The sequence below is a fragment of the Notolepis coatsorum genome (genome assembly GCF_963971535.1).
Source record: "Notolepis coatsorum genome assembly, chromosome: 13".
In the NCBI taxonomy this organism is placed as follows: domain Eukaryota; kingdom Metazoa; phylum Chordata; class Actinopteri; order Aulopiformes; family Paralepididae; genus Notolepis; species Notolepis coatsorum.
Window position 1 is genome coordinate 39,858,041 of NC_140177.1, and position 18,645 is coordinate 39,876,685.

An 18,645-nucleotide genomic window follows, 5' to 3' on the forward strand; every position below is an offset into this window, starting at 1 on the left:
GTTACAAAAGTAAAAAAAATAGCTGGAAAATAGCTCTTTATTTGATTATCATAAAAAAGTGTTTTCTATACAGAGATATCGAGTCGACACATCGGTAAATACCGGTATCGGCCAGAACAGCAATATTAATATCGGTTATCGGTATCGGCCACAATTTTCACATCGGTGCATCACTAACTTGAAGTGTTCTGCAGCTGTATTATCTAGGAAGATACAAATATCAAGTCAAGTCTTTATTAAGGTACTCTGTATCGGCCAGATACTCAATTTTAATATTAAATAACTGGGATCATTCAGGAATACAAGCAATCCATAGTAGGCTTGGGCGGTATGACGGTATTACGGTATACCAGGGTATTTAGAAATCCCGACAGTATTGAAAATCAATACCGTCAAAATCACAGATGCGCTTCAGTTTCTATTACAGTGAAACAGAGTTTTGAGTGTAGTGCACTGTGCACACACGCGCCAGCAGAGGGCGAGACCAGTCCTCACTAGTGGAACGAGTGGATCATAGATATATATAGAACCTATGGAGTGGATCACAACGGTGTTCACGTTTTACGGTAATGTTGTGACAGTGCTGTGAAAATACCGTAAAGCGTTGTGGTAACGAGAGTTGGTGTGTGTTGTTGTGCACTGGTGGAGCAAGCAAATAATCTGTCTCTTATTATATGTGAACTAAAGAGTACAAGGTTTACACAACAGCCCCCACCCGCTTTTTTATTGTATTTGTACCTGTACTATCCGCTGTCAGCTGTTTATCTCTCTCTGTGAGCTTGATTAACTAGCGTTAGCTCACGTTAGCTAGCGTTAGCTCCGCGGCTAATCTTAGATTACCCTGAACTAAATCAATGACTAGGTTATAAAGCATTCGAGTAGTTTTCACTGCACATAGAAGTAGCCAAACAGCGGGAGCATTTCGGGAGCATATGACCAAAACCCAGGCAATTTCGAGCCCTTAAGGAATCAAATAGTCTGCCATGGCTAGGCTACATGCTAACGCTAACGTTATTGTTTTGAAATGCGCAACGGTCGGGAAAACCTGGCAGCGATAAGTAGGGATGGGTACCGAATTCGGTACTTTTGAGGTACCGAACCGAAACACGTCGGTACTACCGAGTATCGAATCAAGTGAGAAACTGAATTTTTTTTTTTTTTTTTTTTTTTTTTACTTTTTTCTTTTCATGTCAACGTTCACACGCACAATATATGCTTACCTAGGATTTGACTTGATTCAACAACAAAACAGTCGGAGCAATGGCAAGCCGAAAACTGTCAAAATTGTAGTTATTTGAAGTTTGGATTTTCTTTTTTTTTACGACTGAGGTAGGTAAATTAAATTTCTTGAGACTAAAGTACAGAAAAAAGGTACCGTTGGGTACCGGTATCGATTCACAGGTACCGGTACCGGTTCAAATGTGAAAGGTACCCATCCCTAGCGATAAGGGAATCGAAAGTCACGGGAGGCACGCGTTTCCAGGCATCGGACAATTAGGATGGTTTTCGATTCCCATCCCTAACTACGGTGCTGCATGCTAACTGGCTACCATTCTGAGAGCTAACGATAGTAGCACTAGATGCTGCGGGCTTCTGGCTACCATTCTGAGAGCTAACGATAGTAGCACCGTGATTTGTTTACTTGGTAACACGGGTTGCCACCCCCCCCCCCCCCCCCGCTGATGAAAATGAAAGTCATACCGTCATATTCCGTATACCGGGGTATTATGTCAGCAAGGTATGACGGTGTGAAAAAAATTATACCGCCCAAGCCTAATCCATAGATCTCAGAAATCCTTTGAGATTTGCAACCAACTCTTCTTATTTAGCCCCAACCAAACCATTATTTAAACAACTGCAACTACTCACAATGTAGGGAATATGCACCGATCCAACTTTTTCAGTCCCGATACCGATACCTGGGCTTTGGGTATCGGCCGATACCCATTGTTCAATTAATAAACTGTATGCTTCACTGTGTGGAAGAGACTGGGATCATTCTTTTGTGCAAGGCAACATCAGGCTTGACTTAAAACATTACTTTCCGAACTTAGTGAAACAAAATGTAACAAATTAACACATAAATGTACTGAATTGTTATTTATTATTTTATTTATTATTATATTATTCAAAAAAAGATGATACCCGATCCAGCTATTGTAGTCATATCGGGGCCGATATCCAATATCGGATCTGTGCATCCCTATTTACAAGTACCAGACAGGGGTTCTTCTTCTTATGTATAAAGTAATTGGTCTTCCTTCATCTTTACCTATTTTCTTTCAAAGTTATTTTGAGTTTAATTCTCATTCATTATCATGCACATCTCACAAGAAGAAATAATGACTTACACATTTCTTTCTGTAGCCAAATTCTCATTTGTCTATCAAGGTGCAGCAGGGTTAGAAATGAAAAAAAAAAATTCAAGGGCTTTTTTTGCCCCCCTTAATAGATTTTCGGGGGCTTTTTTTTGTATTTCGGGGGCACAGAATTTTTATGATGAAAATTAACATAAAGATTATAAAACATTGTTGACACTTTTTTTTACAGTCTTCGTCCCTATGTTTGATAACGTAATGTTAATGTCTCCATATATAGGGCTCTACGCTAACCTTTTTCCCAAGGAGCACATGTGCTCCTAAATAAAATGTTAATAAGTAAAATCTAAATACAAATTTAGGAGCACACAAAGAAATTTAGGAGCACAGTGAAAATTGTTCAAGTAACACACACACACACACACACACAATGTGTGACATGGCTTGGTTTCATGTTTTGAGGGTCTTCAATTATCTGTAAATAATACATACATACTGTATCTAAATAGATTAAATATTATTGTCCCTGAGGGCAAGTTGTGTTGTTGTCTTGATATATATACAAATAGCAGACGAATAGCCGGTTGCCTCTGGATCAATGAATGTCTAATATTGAATAATATTATTAGCTATTTTTCCCTAATTCCAACAGTCAAGAGTAGGGGTGCACCGATATATCGGTCGGGTATCGGTATCGGCCGATAAGTGCCTTGTTGACTGCTATCGGCCTATCGGCCGATAAGCTCAAATGTGCCGATAGCAGTCGCCGATAAATACCCATCAATTTGTGTAGCGTCAAAAGGCAAAAAAAAAAAAGTTCACTCGCGACCTACCTGCACAACGCCTGCCGTCCCCCACACACACACACAATCTACTGCATCAAAGTAACTACTTATGATTAACAAGGCATTCGTTTTGTGGCATTAGCGTTATATAGTTAGTGTTACACGGACAATAACATCAGCATATTATTATTACCCATAGCAGCAAGGCATTACTCCGAGTCCGTTCATTAGCTCGGTTCCATTCCGTTGCTCATTCCGTACCCAACTACACATTCTGCAATCTGTTAATAAAGTTTTCAACCAGACAAATGTATAGAAAGGCTTTGTTTTATTATAACATTTGTTGCAGTAAAATCATTATGTCTCATTTGGTCATGCGTGGAGCGCCGGTCGGCGGGCCGGGCAGCTAACGTAGCTACGTTATTAGTTATTAGATGCAAGACTAACGTTACTGGTGAAAATGTGATTTGCGTTGGAATACTCCTTTGTCAACTTGCTGTACTTTGCTTGCAGGTCTGCAGTCATTATTGCTGCATTAAGAATAGCCCCAACTTTAGCCAAGGTAACGTTATGGCTAAACCTTTAACAATAGTTAACGCTAGCTTTCGGTTAGCTGTTCAATGCTATTAATAACACAACTCCCCGTCAACACCCTCTCTCGGGAAGATGGCATTTAAGAAAGTATCTGCTGTTAAAATAAGTGTTACACGTTCAATAACAAGCATATTATTTACCCGAAGATAGCTGTAAACAAGGCATTACTCAGTTAGTCCGTTCATAGCTCGGTTCCATTCCGTTGCTCATTCCGTACCCAACTACACATTCTGCAATCTGTTAATAAAGTTTTCAACCAGACAAATGTATAGAAAGGCTTTGTTTTATTATAACATTTGTTGCAGTAAAATCATTATGTCTCATTTGGTCATGCGTGGAGCGCCGGTCGGCGGGCCGGGCAGCTAACGTAGCTACGTTAAGTGTGTTCTGCTCTCGCATTCGCAAACAGAACAATGGCGGCATGCCCGGAAGTAGAAAAATTTATAAACGCTTGCCCATTGCTGGTAAGGACAGCAGGAGGTGGGTGCTAGCGGTGTGGCGTAATTGGCCGAATCGACTGTCAATCAAAATGGTTCCATTGCATTGGTTGAAAGCTCTGGTTGAGAGAATAGTATCCCGCTGCAGGCCGCAAGAATGGTTCCATTGCATTGGTTGAAAGCTCTGGTTGAGAAAATAGTATCCCTCTGCAGGCCGCAAGACGATACTGGGAGAGAGATAGTGATACCATAAACATATTTCTTGATGTTTCCTTTTTTTAAGTAAGTAAAGAGGCCTACAAATACAAACATACACATACAAATATACAGTAGTTTCATTAAAAAATATATATATTTTTTACAAATACTTATATACAAATATACAAATATCGGTATCGGGCGATAGTGTTAGTTGAACAATCGGTATCGGTATCGGCGGCCAATTTTCATATCGGTGCATCCCTAGTCAAGAGGCTTGTTTCAAATTGATACATGAAAAACCCCACACACTCAACAACATCCACCTCAAACACAACAAAAGAACAGAGCATCTCAGACATGAATTTATGTTATGGACTGTCAGCTGAACTCGCACCAATGCATAGGGAAATAGTCAGACATCCTAGAATTATTTCATGACACAAAGTTTTGAATGGACGTTTGGATTAAAATTATCCCGAAGACAGCATTGGAACGTTTGTGAGTATAGGCTCTGGCCAGACTGAGTATCAAGGAAATACGTTGCACGCTCAGCGCTGTGGAATCGGGATTGGATTTGGATGTTATTCTTTGGAGTTGTGTTACAAATGGAACGGTCTTTCCCCGCAGAACACAAGTTACTTAACGTTACACAGGTTGCGCTATTTTTTTGCCCCAAGCCCCTGTTAATTTCTAACCCTGAGGTGCAGTGATGTGGAATGTAGGGATGGCAGCGATCCGATACACAGTATCGGTATCGGGCCGATACTGGTAAAATTTACAGGATCGGATATCGGAAAAACAGGAAGTATTTTCCGATCCGATACATACCGTAAAGCGTACCATCACGTGAACAGTAGTAGCGTGACAACAACGTTAACGTTAGCTAAATGTGAGCGCCGCGGTCATGTCAGCTGTGTGGAGTTATTTTAAGCTCAAAGAAGAAAAAGGCAAAACAGCCTGTGGTGTTATGTTAATGTATACACAGGGAACAAAATAACTGGGCGCCCATCGCCAAATGCGTGTAGATTTACCGTCTGGCGTCTAAAAATAATAGTCTGCCCGCCAGCTGGCGTGTAATTCATATCGATACTCTTATTTTGAAAATCCTGTGCGGGTCTCATTGCCGCACCAAGCGCAGCTTCAGTCATAATATCTGGGCTCCGGCAGCTAGCAACGTTCAGGTTAATATGATACTCTTATTTTGAAAACCCTCTAGCAACTCTGCGAGTCATATGATATCCGCCCAGTCCGTGTTGTTTCTTGAAAACAGAGCAGCGTTGTAAACAGAGCAGCGTTAACACAGCAGTTCGCCTACAGACGCGAAATAAGTCTGTGATGTTTTTTTTCTTCTCACAACGAGTCCAAATGCAGCTACATGCTTTGCACCGTCGCCATTCCTTTATGCCCACATCGCCCGAAATGAACGTTTATGTACCAATCACTACAACGTTAACGTCAGCTAACAAGCTAATCCTGATGATCAGACGAGGCAGAGCCACAGTAAACAGCACTGAGGAAAGGGAAATGGGGGGGGGGGGCACTCTCCCCTTCCCTGTGTGTGTGCGTGCGTTTGGAAAGACGACGGAGTCACTAGTCAGGACTCAGGACAGGAGTATATTATAGTAAACTGAGGATTACTGAGGATGGACAGATAATGTTGATATTCAAATATACAATTTTTTGAGAGGAGTGGAAGTTTGAAGACAGACTACAATATGATGCGGGGGTGGTGAGTTGAAACACAGTGTGTGTGTGTGTGTCCCGACCCCACTTCTATGTTTCAATAAATTATTTGCATTTAAAACTATTAACGCTGACTCATTCCTTCAGTCCACTCAAAATTATGCTAATATTCCTTATGTTGTTATGATATTAATTGAAAATATCATATGAGAGTATTATATGTAATAATAACACATGTCGATATACTAAAAAGCTATTTATAATTTTTGGCTAGTAAAAAATCTGCCCGGCTGGTACTTTTAAAAATCTACCAGCCAAATGGCTGGTAAGTCAAACAGTTAAGTTTGTTCCCTGTGTATGCAATGCATGCACACTAAATCCATTAATACGACACAGACAGGGCACGAAATTAGAGCCCGCCACCCGCCATTGGCGGGCAGATTTTAGGTTTGGCGAGTGAGACTGAGAGGTCTGTCCGCCATGTGGCGGGCAACCAAATAGTCATGTGAAAACCGATCGAAAAACATGATCCAATTCTTAGCGGAGTTCTCACTCGCTGACTTCTGAAGCACACAGACATGCAGCGCACTGCTCCTCCTGCCCCTCCCAAACCCGTGTAAACTAGTGATGTGACGATTCATCGATTTGCATCGGTGCGCCGGCATACACGTTCACGATGCAAGTGCACCGGTGGAATAAGTCCGCGTCGGCAAAATGTCAGGCTGAACTCGCGATGCATCTTGTTGTAGCGTCTTTGCATCGGTCAAAAACCGATGCATTGATATAATTTCCTCTCATCCACTTATCAGCAGTGCACTGTGACTGCACACACACACACACAGCAGATACTATTGCTTTGCTACTACATAAGGCGAGAGCCGCGTCACAGTTATCAACAAACAGTGGAAGTCGAGGAGACATGAATAGAATTGCTCAACATGCTAACGCTAGTAGCCTCTGGCTAATGCCAGTTAGCCGTTCAGCTAACGCTAAACTAGTGTCTAACTAAAGTGACTCTGCAACACAGTAACATTAGTGAGGAGGGGGGGGGGGGGGTATATTGAAGACGCTTGACAACAGGGGTTCAAAGATAACTTCACATTTATTGGTTATTCATTTCTTAATTATATCGCTTCATGCAATCCATCCAGGCTAGCCGGCTGCCTCCGTGTTGTTGACATAATGCTACGGTCGCATCCTAGTGACCTAGTCTAGTGTGTGACATCATCAACTGTCGACGGCCGCTCAGACGGGGAGGGGCTCTCTCTCTCTCTCTCTCTCTCTCTCTCTCTCTCTCTCTCTCTCTCAAACTGTCAAAAGACAGTTTATGCAAAAGTCTTCTTAGGCACCCAAGAGTTTTTAATTATATAAATTGTCTTACAGTAGATTATTTTATTTTTAATAATAATATAAGCTGCATAAGGAATACAACCAAATCCTCTGTCATACCATAAAATTTTATTATTTATTATTATTATTATTTTGCATCGTGTTGAATCGCATCGTATCGCCCCGAATCGCATTATGTTGAATCAAATCGTAGCGAATCGTATCGTATCTCAACAGGGGGTGAATCATATCGCATCGCATCGCCCGGTGCTTCAAATGTATCGTTAATGTATCGTATCGTTGGCACCGTATCGAGATGCACATCGCATCGGCCTCAGTGAGGAGATGCACATCCCTAGTGTAAACACAGAGACGATTGCCTCGGGCAGTCCTGCTGACTGCTCTAGTCTAGTGGGACCTCCGTGAGCTAACGTTAGTTACCGTTACAAAATGACCCAGTCAACTATTCACTTTTAGTTTAATACATGAGGCATTGTCTAACGTTATCTAGCCGGCTAGCTACTGATAGCTCCTGATATCAACAAATGCTCCAGCAATAGTCTAGTAGTGCATTATACCTCTGTTGGCTAGGTAGCTCACGTTAGCTCACTACGAAATGTCCCAGTAAACTAAATAGTTCACTGAGGCGTTGTCTTAACGTTATCTAGCCGGCTAGCAGTAGCTACAGATGGCTCCTGATATCAATGTCTTATAACATTGATTCGATGCATATTCGAGCCCCTGGCTTCCATCGCATGAGGGCATGCTGAATGTGATTTGACGAAAGCAGAGTATAGGGTCCAGCTGCAGCGCCGGAGAATCCTTGCTGGAGCTGGAGGCTACTCGAGTATACACACAGACAGTGGAGCGGTTTGCAGATAGTGAGCATTTTTACTTGTTGCGTGGTGGCGATGTCTCGCAGATAATACAACTACAAGTATGATTATATAATATATATATTTTTATAAAAAATTTAATAAAATAAAAATTTGGCTGGTAAGAAGGAAATATGCTTGGCGGGTAGATTTTTCCCATCTACCCGCCACTGGCCGGTGAGTCAAAAAGTTAATTTCGTGCCCTGGACACAGAGTACAGGCCACTGTACTGGGGTCACAGACAGGTATGCATGGCAGAGTAGACTTGGAGCAGATAATGGTGGAGCTACGGAGCTAACGGCTAACAATAAAGACACTCACAAATACAGAGGACTCACTTGTATACTTGTGGAATAACACGACACAGCCGAGTGTAATATCTGCAACGGAAGTATTTCTAGGGGAGGCAGCAACACTGGAAGTTTAATTAAACACTTGCAGATTCATCATGGAAACGGAGTATGCTGAGTTTATACGTGCAACAAATGCCAAGAGGAAATGTTTCGCCGCAACGAATGTATAAGCTGGAAACCATTCAGAAGTGCGAGAAACTTCCCGCAGACTGTAACAAAGCAAAGCTGATAACTCTAACAGAGAAAATAACCAAATTTATTGTGCAGGACGACCAGCCCCTTTCTGTTGTTGAAAATGTAGGTTTTCGACGCTTAACACATTCATGGCCATTTGGATCCGTCTAAAATCACTGTAGACGACCAGCATTTCTAAACAGACTTGCATAGTCCGTGGGGCTGTTTGTAGAGCTAAATCTATACTTTATAGTATTGCTATCTGTCCATTCTCATTGTCAATTGAGACCATAAACCGTCCCTTCAAAATGGCTTAAAGAATTTTTTTTTCATCAATACGTTCTCATTTTATAGCGTCTTGAATATAAGCGTTATAAGGGATTTCGGCTAGGATATTTCCTGGAACGTGAGATACAGGGCTAATAGCTACTAACGTTAAATCCAATGGCATTTCGGATATACAGAAGCTACAGTTAAAACTCAAACTGCATATGATCGGTATGATGGTCCACCATGAATGCATGAAAGGGGGGGGGGGACGGACGTCGTTTCTGATTATTGATTACCAATAACTGTGTTAGCCTCATTAGCCTCATTCGCTGATCGGGTGGATGGCTATCATAACAAGCCCTGATCAGCATGTAATTTACGTGAAAAATATCTTACCGTAGGCCGGTTGGATCCCCCAAAGCATTTCCCAGTTATCGATCGCCATCTGGTAGATATGTCCATTGGCTGATGATATATTCCTTTACTGCATAGTGAATTCGGCGTCGCAAAATGTATTCCAAGCTACTAAGTTGCACATCCAGAATCCAGCTAACTGGAAACTACATTGAAAGTAAAAAAAAAAAAAGTGCACCGTTCTGCCACAGGGCACACTGCATTATCGAGACAGCGCCCCTAAGAGGATGAATGAATGAATTTATTCACACACACGATACATTACATGTAAGTATCCTCATGTGATATAACAATGTCGCAATTGTGTACATGTGCCAGGTCTCCCAAGAAGCTATTTAAAGCTTTTGGAGGGAGCCTGAACACAGATATAAACAGAATATAAACAACAAAACAATAAACAAAAAACAAAACAAAACATACAACGTGGGTAGGTTTACACACCTACCTACTAACTGACATATAACAGAGATACATAATACAGACAATTGTATTCCTAAGTTATAATTTTAATTAGAGATATGATTTAAGCAGTTCCTCTTTCAGTGATTTTTTAAAGGTTTTAGTCATTTTCAAATTTTCGTCAAGCTTGTTCCAGATCTGTGGACCCCTGCATGCTATGCTTAGGCTAGCACAATTGAGCCTTCTCCTCTTGCCAAATATAAGATGCTTATTTCTTGTGTTGTGGATGTGCAGTGGTTGGCAGACTGGGACAAGCTCAGACAGTCTGTGATTCATGTTGTTGACAACTTGATACATAATTGATGCGTTTTGATGAATGTTAAATTCAGCGAGCCTCAGGAGACCAAAGCGATGGAACAGAGGCTTTGAGGGCGCTCTATACCCGGACCATGACAGCACTCGTAGTACCCTCTTTTGTAAGCTTTCTAGTTTCTTGAGATGGCTGGGGTATGTGTTGTTGGATCTGGCCGGTAATGCACTTTTCAGAATTCGAAGAGGAGGGTAGATCTGCAGTGTAGCTCGGTGACATTGAGTAGGTTATTACAATGGAATAAAAGCCAAAACAACCTTGCCACGGACATGTCCGTGGTTGGTCCTCAACCGTTGGATTCGAAACACGGATTTATCCGTGGTTGGCCCCGAAACGGTTAATCTCGCTTCATGTTGCCAAACCGGTATTTTATGTCCGACACGGCTATCCCAAATAAGTACAATGTTGTGTTTCTTTTTCAAATGTAGCCAAGAGTGAAGACCATAACCCTATCAAAACAGCAGTCAAAGTGTATATTTTCAGCACTACATTTGTTTACGAATGATTTTAAAATCTCTGCCCATTGCACCCGAAAATGGGGGCGAGGACAGGAAGCCGTCATGAAATCGCTATAGTCTTATTAACTTATTAACTAAAAGATTTGAACAAAATAAAAAGCAGCATCACTATTGCATAATTGAGTAATGTATGCTATGTATTTATTATTTTAGGGGAGTAGGATTTGTTTCACAGTTTTAGCATGATGTTTTATAGATGGCTAGGTTAAACACAGGTTTTAGTTTTTAAGAGGGGGGCGGGGTGTAGGACCGGTTTCGGTCAATACTCAAGGCTGTGATATCGGTATCGGACATGAAAAAGTGGTATCGTGCCAACCCTAGTGGAATGATATAACAAATCTAACAGAAACATGTTCCACTTTAAATACATTTAAAAGCAAGCTCAAAAAAGAACTACAGATCCTGTAGTCTTTAGTAACCTTGTGTATTTGTGAGTAGTCTTTAAAAAAAATTTAATTGTCAACATAATTGTATAATGTTGTATTGCATGATGTATCTGTGTGTATGAGAGAGGGATATGCGCGTGTGTTTGTTTGCACATAAGAGTGGTGTGGGGAGGGGGGGTGTTTCTTTGTAGTTATTCTATTATAGGTTTAAGAGGGGGGGGGTCGCTTATAAGCCCTTGGGCTTTATGACCTTTCCTGCACATTTGAACTGTTCTTCTTTTACTTCTTTTTATTCCATAATGTATGTTTTAAAGTGCAAATAACAAGACTCTACAGATGCTTTAATTGAAATAGGATTACATGGCTTCCCTGCACCTTTATTGTAAAGCGTAAATGATAGGGGTGGGACGATACATCGATCCAGATCGATACATCGATGTAATTATCAACAATCGAATCGGATCGATGCGATGTAATAAGATCGATTCATATCGATACTCTTATTTTGAAAATCCTGTGGCGAGTCTCATATCCGCCCAAGAACAACAGCAGTAGCTCCGTGTGTGTAGATGTTACAGCATAGCATTCTCCCTTTCTGTGTGTGTGTGTGTGCGCGCGTCTTTGGAAAGACCAGATGAGGTCAGAGGAGTTTGATGTTTAAATGTTATTTAAACATAAACAATATAATACATAATAAATGTAGGCCTATACATGATCATGCAACATCAACAAATTGTTGTAGGAACGGTTTGGGAGAGGGAGGTTGTGAGTTTTGAGTTCCAAAAAATGTAGCTTAAAGTTTAAAGCTCAATATATAAAAACGTGGCACTTTACAGTGAACAGGAGGTCTATTTGTATTAAAAACAATAGATTGATTTTCCTTTAAATGTCTGGAAGAGCTCAAAAATACAAATGTCAAATGATATTTTCATTACCTTTTTTTTGTTGATCTAAATGTTACTGATTGTGTTAAATGGGCATATGATATCATCTCATATCGATCGCAGGCACCTGAATCTAATCGTATCGTATTGTATCGTGAGAGACTTTGTGATATCGGCAAATATCGTATCGTTGTCCAAAGAATCGATATCGTATCGTATCATGATGAAACTGGTGATTCCCACCCCTAGTAAATGAGTGTGTGTGTGTGTGTGTGTGTGTGTACTGTATGTGAACTGCTGTACGACTGCCATTCTTGGTCAGGTCGATCTTGGAAAAGAGATTTGTATGTCAATGGGTCTAACCTGGTTAAACATGTTTTTTATTTAATTTTTTTTTTTTTTTTTAAGATGTTGGGAAAGGCCACATTTGGCCTGCAGGCCCTAATTCAGGTTAGAGAGGCTGACCTGGGACCTGTAGGTTGTTGGTTCGAGTTACTCAGAATCTGATTGGTTTGTGTTTCAGAGACGTCGTGATGACGCAGACGGTCCAGACCAATGGGGTCCAGCCTCTCAGTAAGACCTGGGAACTCAGTCTGTATGAGCTGCAGAGGACACCTCAGGTAACACACACACACACACACACACACACTAAGGCTGAGCCCGAACCCTGTTTTTAGGGTTCGAACGTTCGCCAGGTTTATCGAACGAACGTTCGAACGTTCGTTTTTTTAAATTTTTTAATAAATTTTTTTTTAATAAATTTTTTTCATTTTTTTTAATAATAATAATTTTTTTTTATTGTATTATTATAGATCCTACGGAGGGCGGCATTGCATAGTCTATTGGTGAAAAACATGTTGTTTACAGTGGTGGCTGTTCATGTAAACATGTAATTAAACAAAGCACTCAGAAGAAAATAAACAAGCTACTGAATCAAAGTATGATAAACAATAGCCCTTGCAGTCACGTAAGGCAGGGGTTCCCAAACTTTTCAGGCCGGGGCCCAGAAAATAAGGCGTCAGAGAGCCGCGGCCCAATGCACATCGTCTGGCTTTTTTTTTTTTTTTTTTTTTTTTTTTTTTTTTTTTGTGACCGATTTTTTAAGCCAAATATCACTTCAATCCTATTAAGTTAGTTCAAGTTAGTTATTCATTTATATGTGCTATTTATGAGAGGGCTAACTTGTTGCAAAATAATAATGATAATAATAATAATAATAGCCTCATTAAAATACTATTGTTGCTTCGGTTGTTTTCAGCGTTTTATGTGCATAATCTGTTATTTAGTTTGAAATGTTCGTTGAAATAAGTAGATTTTTCGTTTTTGTTTATTTATTAAGTTAATATAAAACCATATAGTCACATTTTAGAATACTATAGAATAGAATTTTAGAATACAACTAGAAACACTGTCCTGGCCTGCTTCTAAGTTCAGTGGCCTACCAAAAAAAAATTTAAATAAAAAAATAAAAATTTTTTTTTTTTTTTTTTTTTATTATAAATCATCTCGCGGCCCATCCGTGGCTGCTCGCGGCCCACCTTTGGGTCGCGACCCCGACTTTGGGAACCACTGACGTAAGGGGCTAGATAAACAAATGCATTCGTTTTGTGGCATTAGCGTTATATAGTTAGTGTTACAACTTACACGTAACAGGTATTCACTCTTGGTCGACGGGGAGGGGAGCCGGGAGGAGAGGCGCACGCCTCGGCTCAACAGACCCGTCTACCTCGGACGGGTCTGTCCACCGTGCGCCTGCTGTTGTTTCCAACGCAACCACCTCCCGCCATGAAGCTCGCGCGACCGTGGCCGAAAAAGGATGGTATTCATTAATGATCCTAATCTGCAGGTTCACCTACGGAAACCTTGTTACCGATTACTTCCTCGGCGGGGAGCTAACTACGGCTCCCCGGTAAGTCTGTTGAGGCTTGCCGATTGGTGGTAACAGCAGAGGCGGGTGCAAGCGGTGTGACGTAATTGGCAGAATCGCCTGTCAATCAAAATAGAGCTCTGGTTGAGAAATAGTATCCCGCTGCAGCCCGGCAGACCATACTGGTTGAGCCGAGCGCCTCGCATTCACATCACCTCAACCCCGTGCGCATCCTTTATTTTTTTTTCACCGAACGTTCGAACCTATTAATTAAAGTCCGAATGTCAGCGTAACGAACGAACGTTCGAACGTTCGGGCTCAGCCTTAACACACACACACACACACACACACACACACACACACACACACACACACACACACACTGTTCCGATATGATTGTTCTTCTCCCTGACATATCGGAAGAGCAGACCTAAGGACGCCAATCTTTCTTTAACCTACGTACCTACCCTTATGAATATTGTTTATTCTGATCAGACCTCCAAGCTGCCCTAAGTTGTCATATCGCTGGACGCAGAGAAAGATTTCAGCATTTGAGTAGAGTGACACTATTTATTTGCTACACTTAATACATTTGCCGACCGCCTTGTTGCTTGGATTCATCTTTTGTGTACTAACAGGGCACGAAATTAGAGCCCGCCACCCGCCATTGGCGGGCAGATTTTAGGTTTGGCGAGTGAGACTGAGAGGTCTGTCCGCCATGTGGCTGGCAACCAAATAGTCATGTGAAAACCGATCGAAAAACATGATCCAATTCTTAGCGGAGTTCTCACTCGCTGACTTCTGAAGCACACAGACATGCAGCGCACTGCTCCTCCTCCTCCTCCTGCCCCTCCCAAACCCGTGTAAACACAGAGACGATTGCCTCGGGCAGTCCTGCTGACTGCTCTAGTCTAGTGGGACCTCCGTGAGCTAACGTTAGTTACCGTTACAAAATGACCCAGTCAACTATTCACTTTTAGTTTAATACATGAGGCATTGTCTAACGTTATCTAGCCGGCTAGCTACTGATAGCTCCTGATATCAACAAATGCTCCAGCAATAGTCTAGTAGTGCATGATACCTCCGTTGGCTAGGTAGCTCACGTTAGCTCACTACGAAATGTCCCAGTAAACTAAATAGTTCACTGAGGCGTTGTCTTAACGTTATCTAGCCGGCTAGCAGTAGCTACAGATAGCTCCTGATATCAATGTCTTATAACATTGATTTGATGCATATTCGAGCCCCTGGCTTCCATCGCATGAGGGCATGCTGAATGTGATTTGACGAAAGCAGAGTATAGGGTCCAGCTGCAGCGCCGGAGAATCCTTGCTGGAGCTGGAGGCTACTTGAGTATACACACAGACAGTGGAGCGGTTTGCAGATAGCAAGCATTTTGACTTGTTGCGTGGTGGCGCTGTCTCGCAGATAATACAACTACAAGTATGATTATATAATATATATATTTTATAAAAAATAAAATAAAATAAAAATTTGTCTGGTAAGAAAGAAATATGCTTGGCGGGTAGATTTTTCCCATCTACCCGCCACTGGCCGGTGAGTCAAAAAGTTAATTTCGTGCCCTGTTTACTAACCCCCAGACTGTCTGTACTAATGATATGCAGTCCGACTATTTAGCTATTTCACGTGGTACTAGTATGTTTCTACTAGAATACATTGATAATGTATTCTTATTTTTTATTTTTTTTTATATTTTCTTTTGGCGTTTTATCGCTTTATTTCCACTGGGCAGTCCAGTAGGGAGAGACAGAGGAGGAATGGGAGACAGAGTGGGGGGAAGACATTCGGCAAATAACGACGGGTTCGGGAGTCGAACCCGGGTCGGCCGTGTCGCGGCTGAGCGCGCTATGTGGTTCGCCACTGGGGCGCCCATTGATAATGTATTCTACTAGAATACATGAAGAATGTTTCTACTAGAATACATTAATTATGTTTCTACTAGAATACATTAATGTCTTCTACTAGAATACATGAATAATGTCTTCTATTAGATGTGATGGTGAGCGTCTGCTGGTTTCTGAGTGTGTGTCCTCTGGCTGACAGGAAGCCATCACGGACGGCTTGGAGATCGCGGTGTCCCCCAGGTCCCTCCACAGTGAGCTGATGTGTCCCATCTGTCTCGACATGCTGAAGAACACCATGACGACCAAAGAATGTCTCCATCGCTTCTGTGCCGACTGCATCATCACCGCCCTCAGATCCGGGTAGGCCTGACTCTGTCCTGGAACCAGACTGACTCTGTCCTGCAACCAGCTCTGTCCTGAAATCAGCTCTGTCCTGCAACTATCTCTGTCCTGGAACCAGACTGGCTCTGTCCTGCAACCAGCTCTGTCCTGGAACAAGTATTAAATTAGACTACCTCTGTATGAAACCAGACCAGCTCTGTAGTAGAACCAGACTAGCTCTGTATGAAACCAGACTAGCTCTGTATGAAACCAACCAGACTACCTCTGTATGAAACCAGACTACCTCTGTATGAAACCAGACTACCTCTGTATGAAACCAGACTACCTCTGTATGAAACCAGACTACCTCTGTATGAAACCAGACCAGCTCTGTATGAAACCAGACCAGCTCTGTATGAAACCAGACCAGCTCCGTAGTAGAACTAGACTAGCTCTGTATGAAACCAGACTAGCTCTGTATGAAACCAGACCAGCTCTGTAGTAGAACTAGACTAGCTCTGTATGAAACCAGACTAGCTCTGTATGAAACCAGACTACCTCTGTATGAAACCAGACTAGCTCTGTATGAAACCAGACTAGCTCTGTATGAAACCAGACTACCTCTGTATGAAACCAGACTAGCTCTGTATGAAACCAGACTAGCTCTGTATGAAACCAGACTAGTTCTGTATGAAACTAGACTAGCTCTGTATGAAACCAGACTAGCTCTGTATGAAACCAGACTAGCTCTGTATGAAACCAGACTAGCTCTGTATGAAACCAGACTAGTTCTGTATGAAACCAGACTACCTCTGTATGAAACCAGACCAGCTCTGTATGAAACCAGACCAGCTCTGTATGAAACCAGACTAGCTCTGTATGAAACCAGACTACCTCTTTATGAAACCAGACTAGCTCTGTATGAAACCAGACCAGCTCTGTATGAAACCAGACTAGCTCTGTATGAAACCAGACTAGCTCTGTATGAAACCAGACTAGCTCTGTATGAAACCAGACCAGCTCTGTATGAAACCAGACTAGCTCTGTATGAAACCAGACTAGCTCTGTATGAAACCAGACTAGCTCTGTATGAAACCAGACTAGCTCTGTAGTAGAACTAGACTAATGGTTAGGTTTGTAGTTCTTCTTGTAGTTGTCTTTAGTTAAATCACTAGAATGTAATTCTAATTGCAATTGCTCATTGTAAATAATAATGTATTAATTGACGTCCGTATCTGCTGAAATTACACCTCTTTCTCTCTATCTCTCTCCTCTCAGTAATAAAGAGTGTCCTACGTGTCGCAAGAAGCTGGTTTCTAAACGGTCGCTGCGTCCAGATCCAAACTTTGATGCTCTCATCAGTAAGTTAATATGTTAAACATGTTGTTTGATTTTTGTACACAATTCTTGTGAGTCTATGGAACACATCTGTACGTTTTATTTCAATAAAATTCATTGTTTTGTATTTTTACTCAAGTACTTTGGTGCACCACCTTCTCCCCTTCCAAAGTACAAGCTGTTTTTGCCTGGGCTCCGCCCATACTCGCAATGTGCTTTGATCCCCACCTGCACTGGCACATACGCTAGGATGGAGGAACCTGTGAGTGAGTGAGTGAGTGAGTGAGTGAGTGAGTGAGTGAGTGAGTGTGAGAGAACACCCAAATGAGGCTCTGTGTTTGTGTGAGCTCTTACACCCAAATGAGGTTTATATTCCAGCATTGCTAGAAGGTCCCAACCAGATTTAAAACCCCATTCACACAACCATTTTATGGCCTCATATAGTCAGAGCTCCATCAGTCTGAGGCCCTAACTGTGTGTGTGTGTGTATCAGGTAAGATCTACCCCAGCAGAGATGAGTATGAGGCTCATCAGGAGAGAGTTTTGGCTCGAATCAGCAAACACAACAACCAGCAGGCGCTGAGCCACAGCATAGAGGAGGGTCTGAAGATACAGGCCATGACCAGGTATATATATACTAGTGGTGGGACTTGATTACATTACATTATCGTATTAATTCAACACTTTATAATTAATTAATTGCATTTTAATCGCATATCAGTATTTTATGCGAAAAGCTAAATTTTTCAATTCAAATGGATTTTGGTATACAAGTGAATCAATGAATATACATACGTTTAACACATTGACCGCCAGCAGCAGGGGGCGCTGATCCCCCTTCATCGCCAGGTCTTTATTCAATGGATATAGTTTTAGACTGCGACATTTGCGAGTGCTTAAAATTAGGGATGCTCGATGTTGGCTTTTTTACCTATACCGATATTGTCCAACTCTTAATTTCCGATACCGATATCAACCGATACCGATATATTCAGGGTTTCCCCCCCCAAAAAACTGAATAATTTCAGGTAATTAACATTACATGTCTCTTGTTGTGTGAATTAACACAACATTATGCATACTTTTGACAATAAATAAAATCAGAATTTGGGCGGCTACGTGGCGTAGTGGGCAAGGCGCTCGCCACAAAATCTGGAGACGCTGGGCTTGCCTGTTCGAGCCCAGCGCTCCACATTTGCTTTCAGTTTAGCTGGTCGTCCGTACTAATACACATTGGCCGTATTAGGGGGTGGGAAACTGATGGGTG

At 41.7% G+C, this 18,645-nt stretch overlaps 1 protein-coding gene across 1 annotated transcript in view; it reads left to right on the forward strand.

Moving 5' to 3' along the window:
* The window catches only part of rnf2 (ring finger protein 2), a 49,548-nt gene that overhangs the window by 10,287 nt on the left and 20,616 nt on the right, over nt 1-18,645 (forward strand). The window contains exons 2-5 of the mRNA XM_084326786.1: nt 12,514-12,610; nt 15,919-16,079; nt 17,319-17,401; nt 17,872-18,004. Of these exons, the coding sequence (XP_084182912.1) occupies nt 12,524-12,610; nt 15,919-16,079; nt 17,319-17,401; nt 17,872-18,004 (464 nt within the window). The 5' untranslated portion in view covers nt 12,514-12,523. The remainder of the gene's footprint in view (nt 1-12,513; nt 12,611-15,918; nt 16,080-17,318; nt 17,402-17,871; nt 18,005-18,645) is intronic.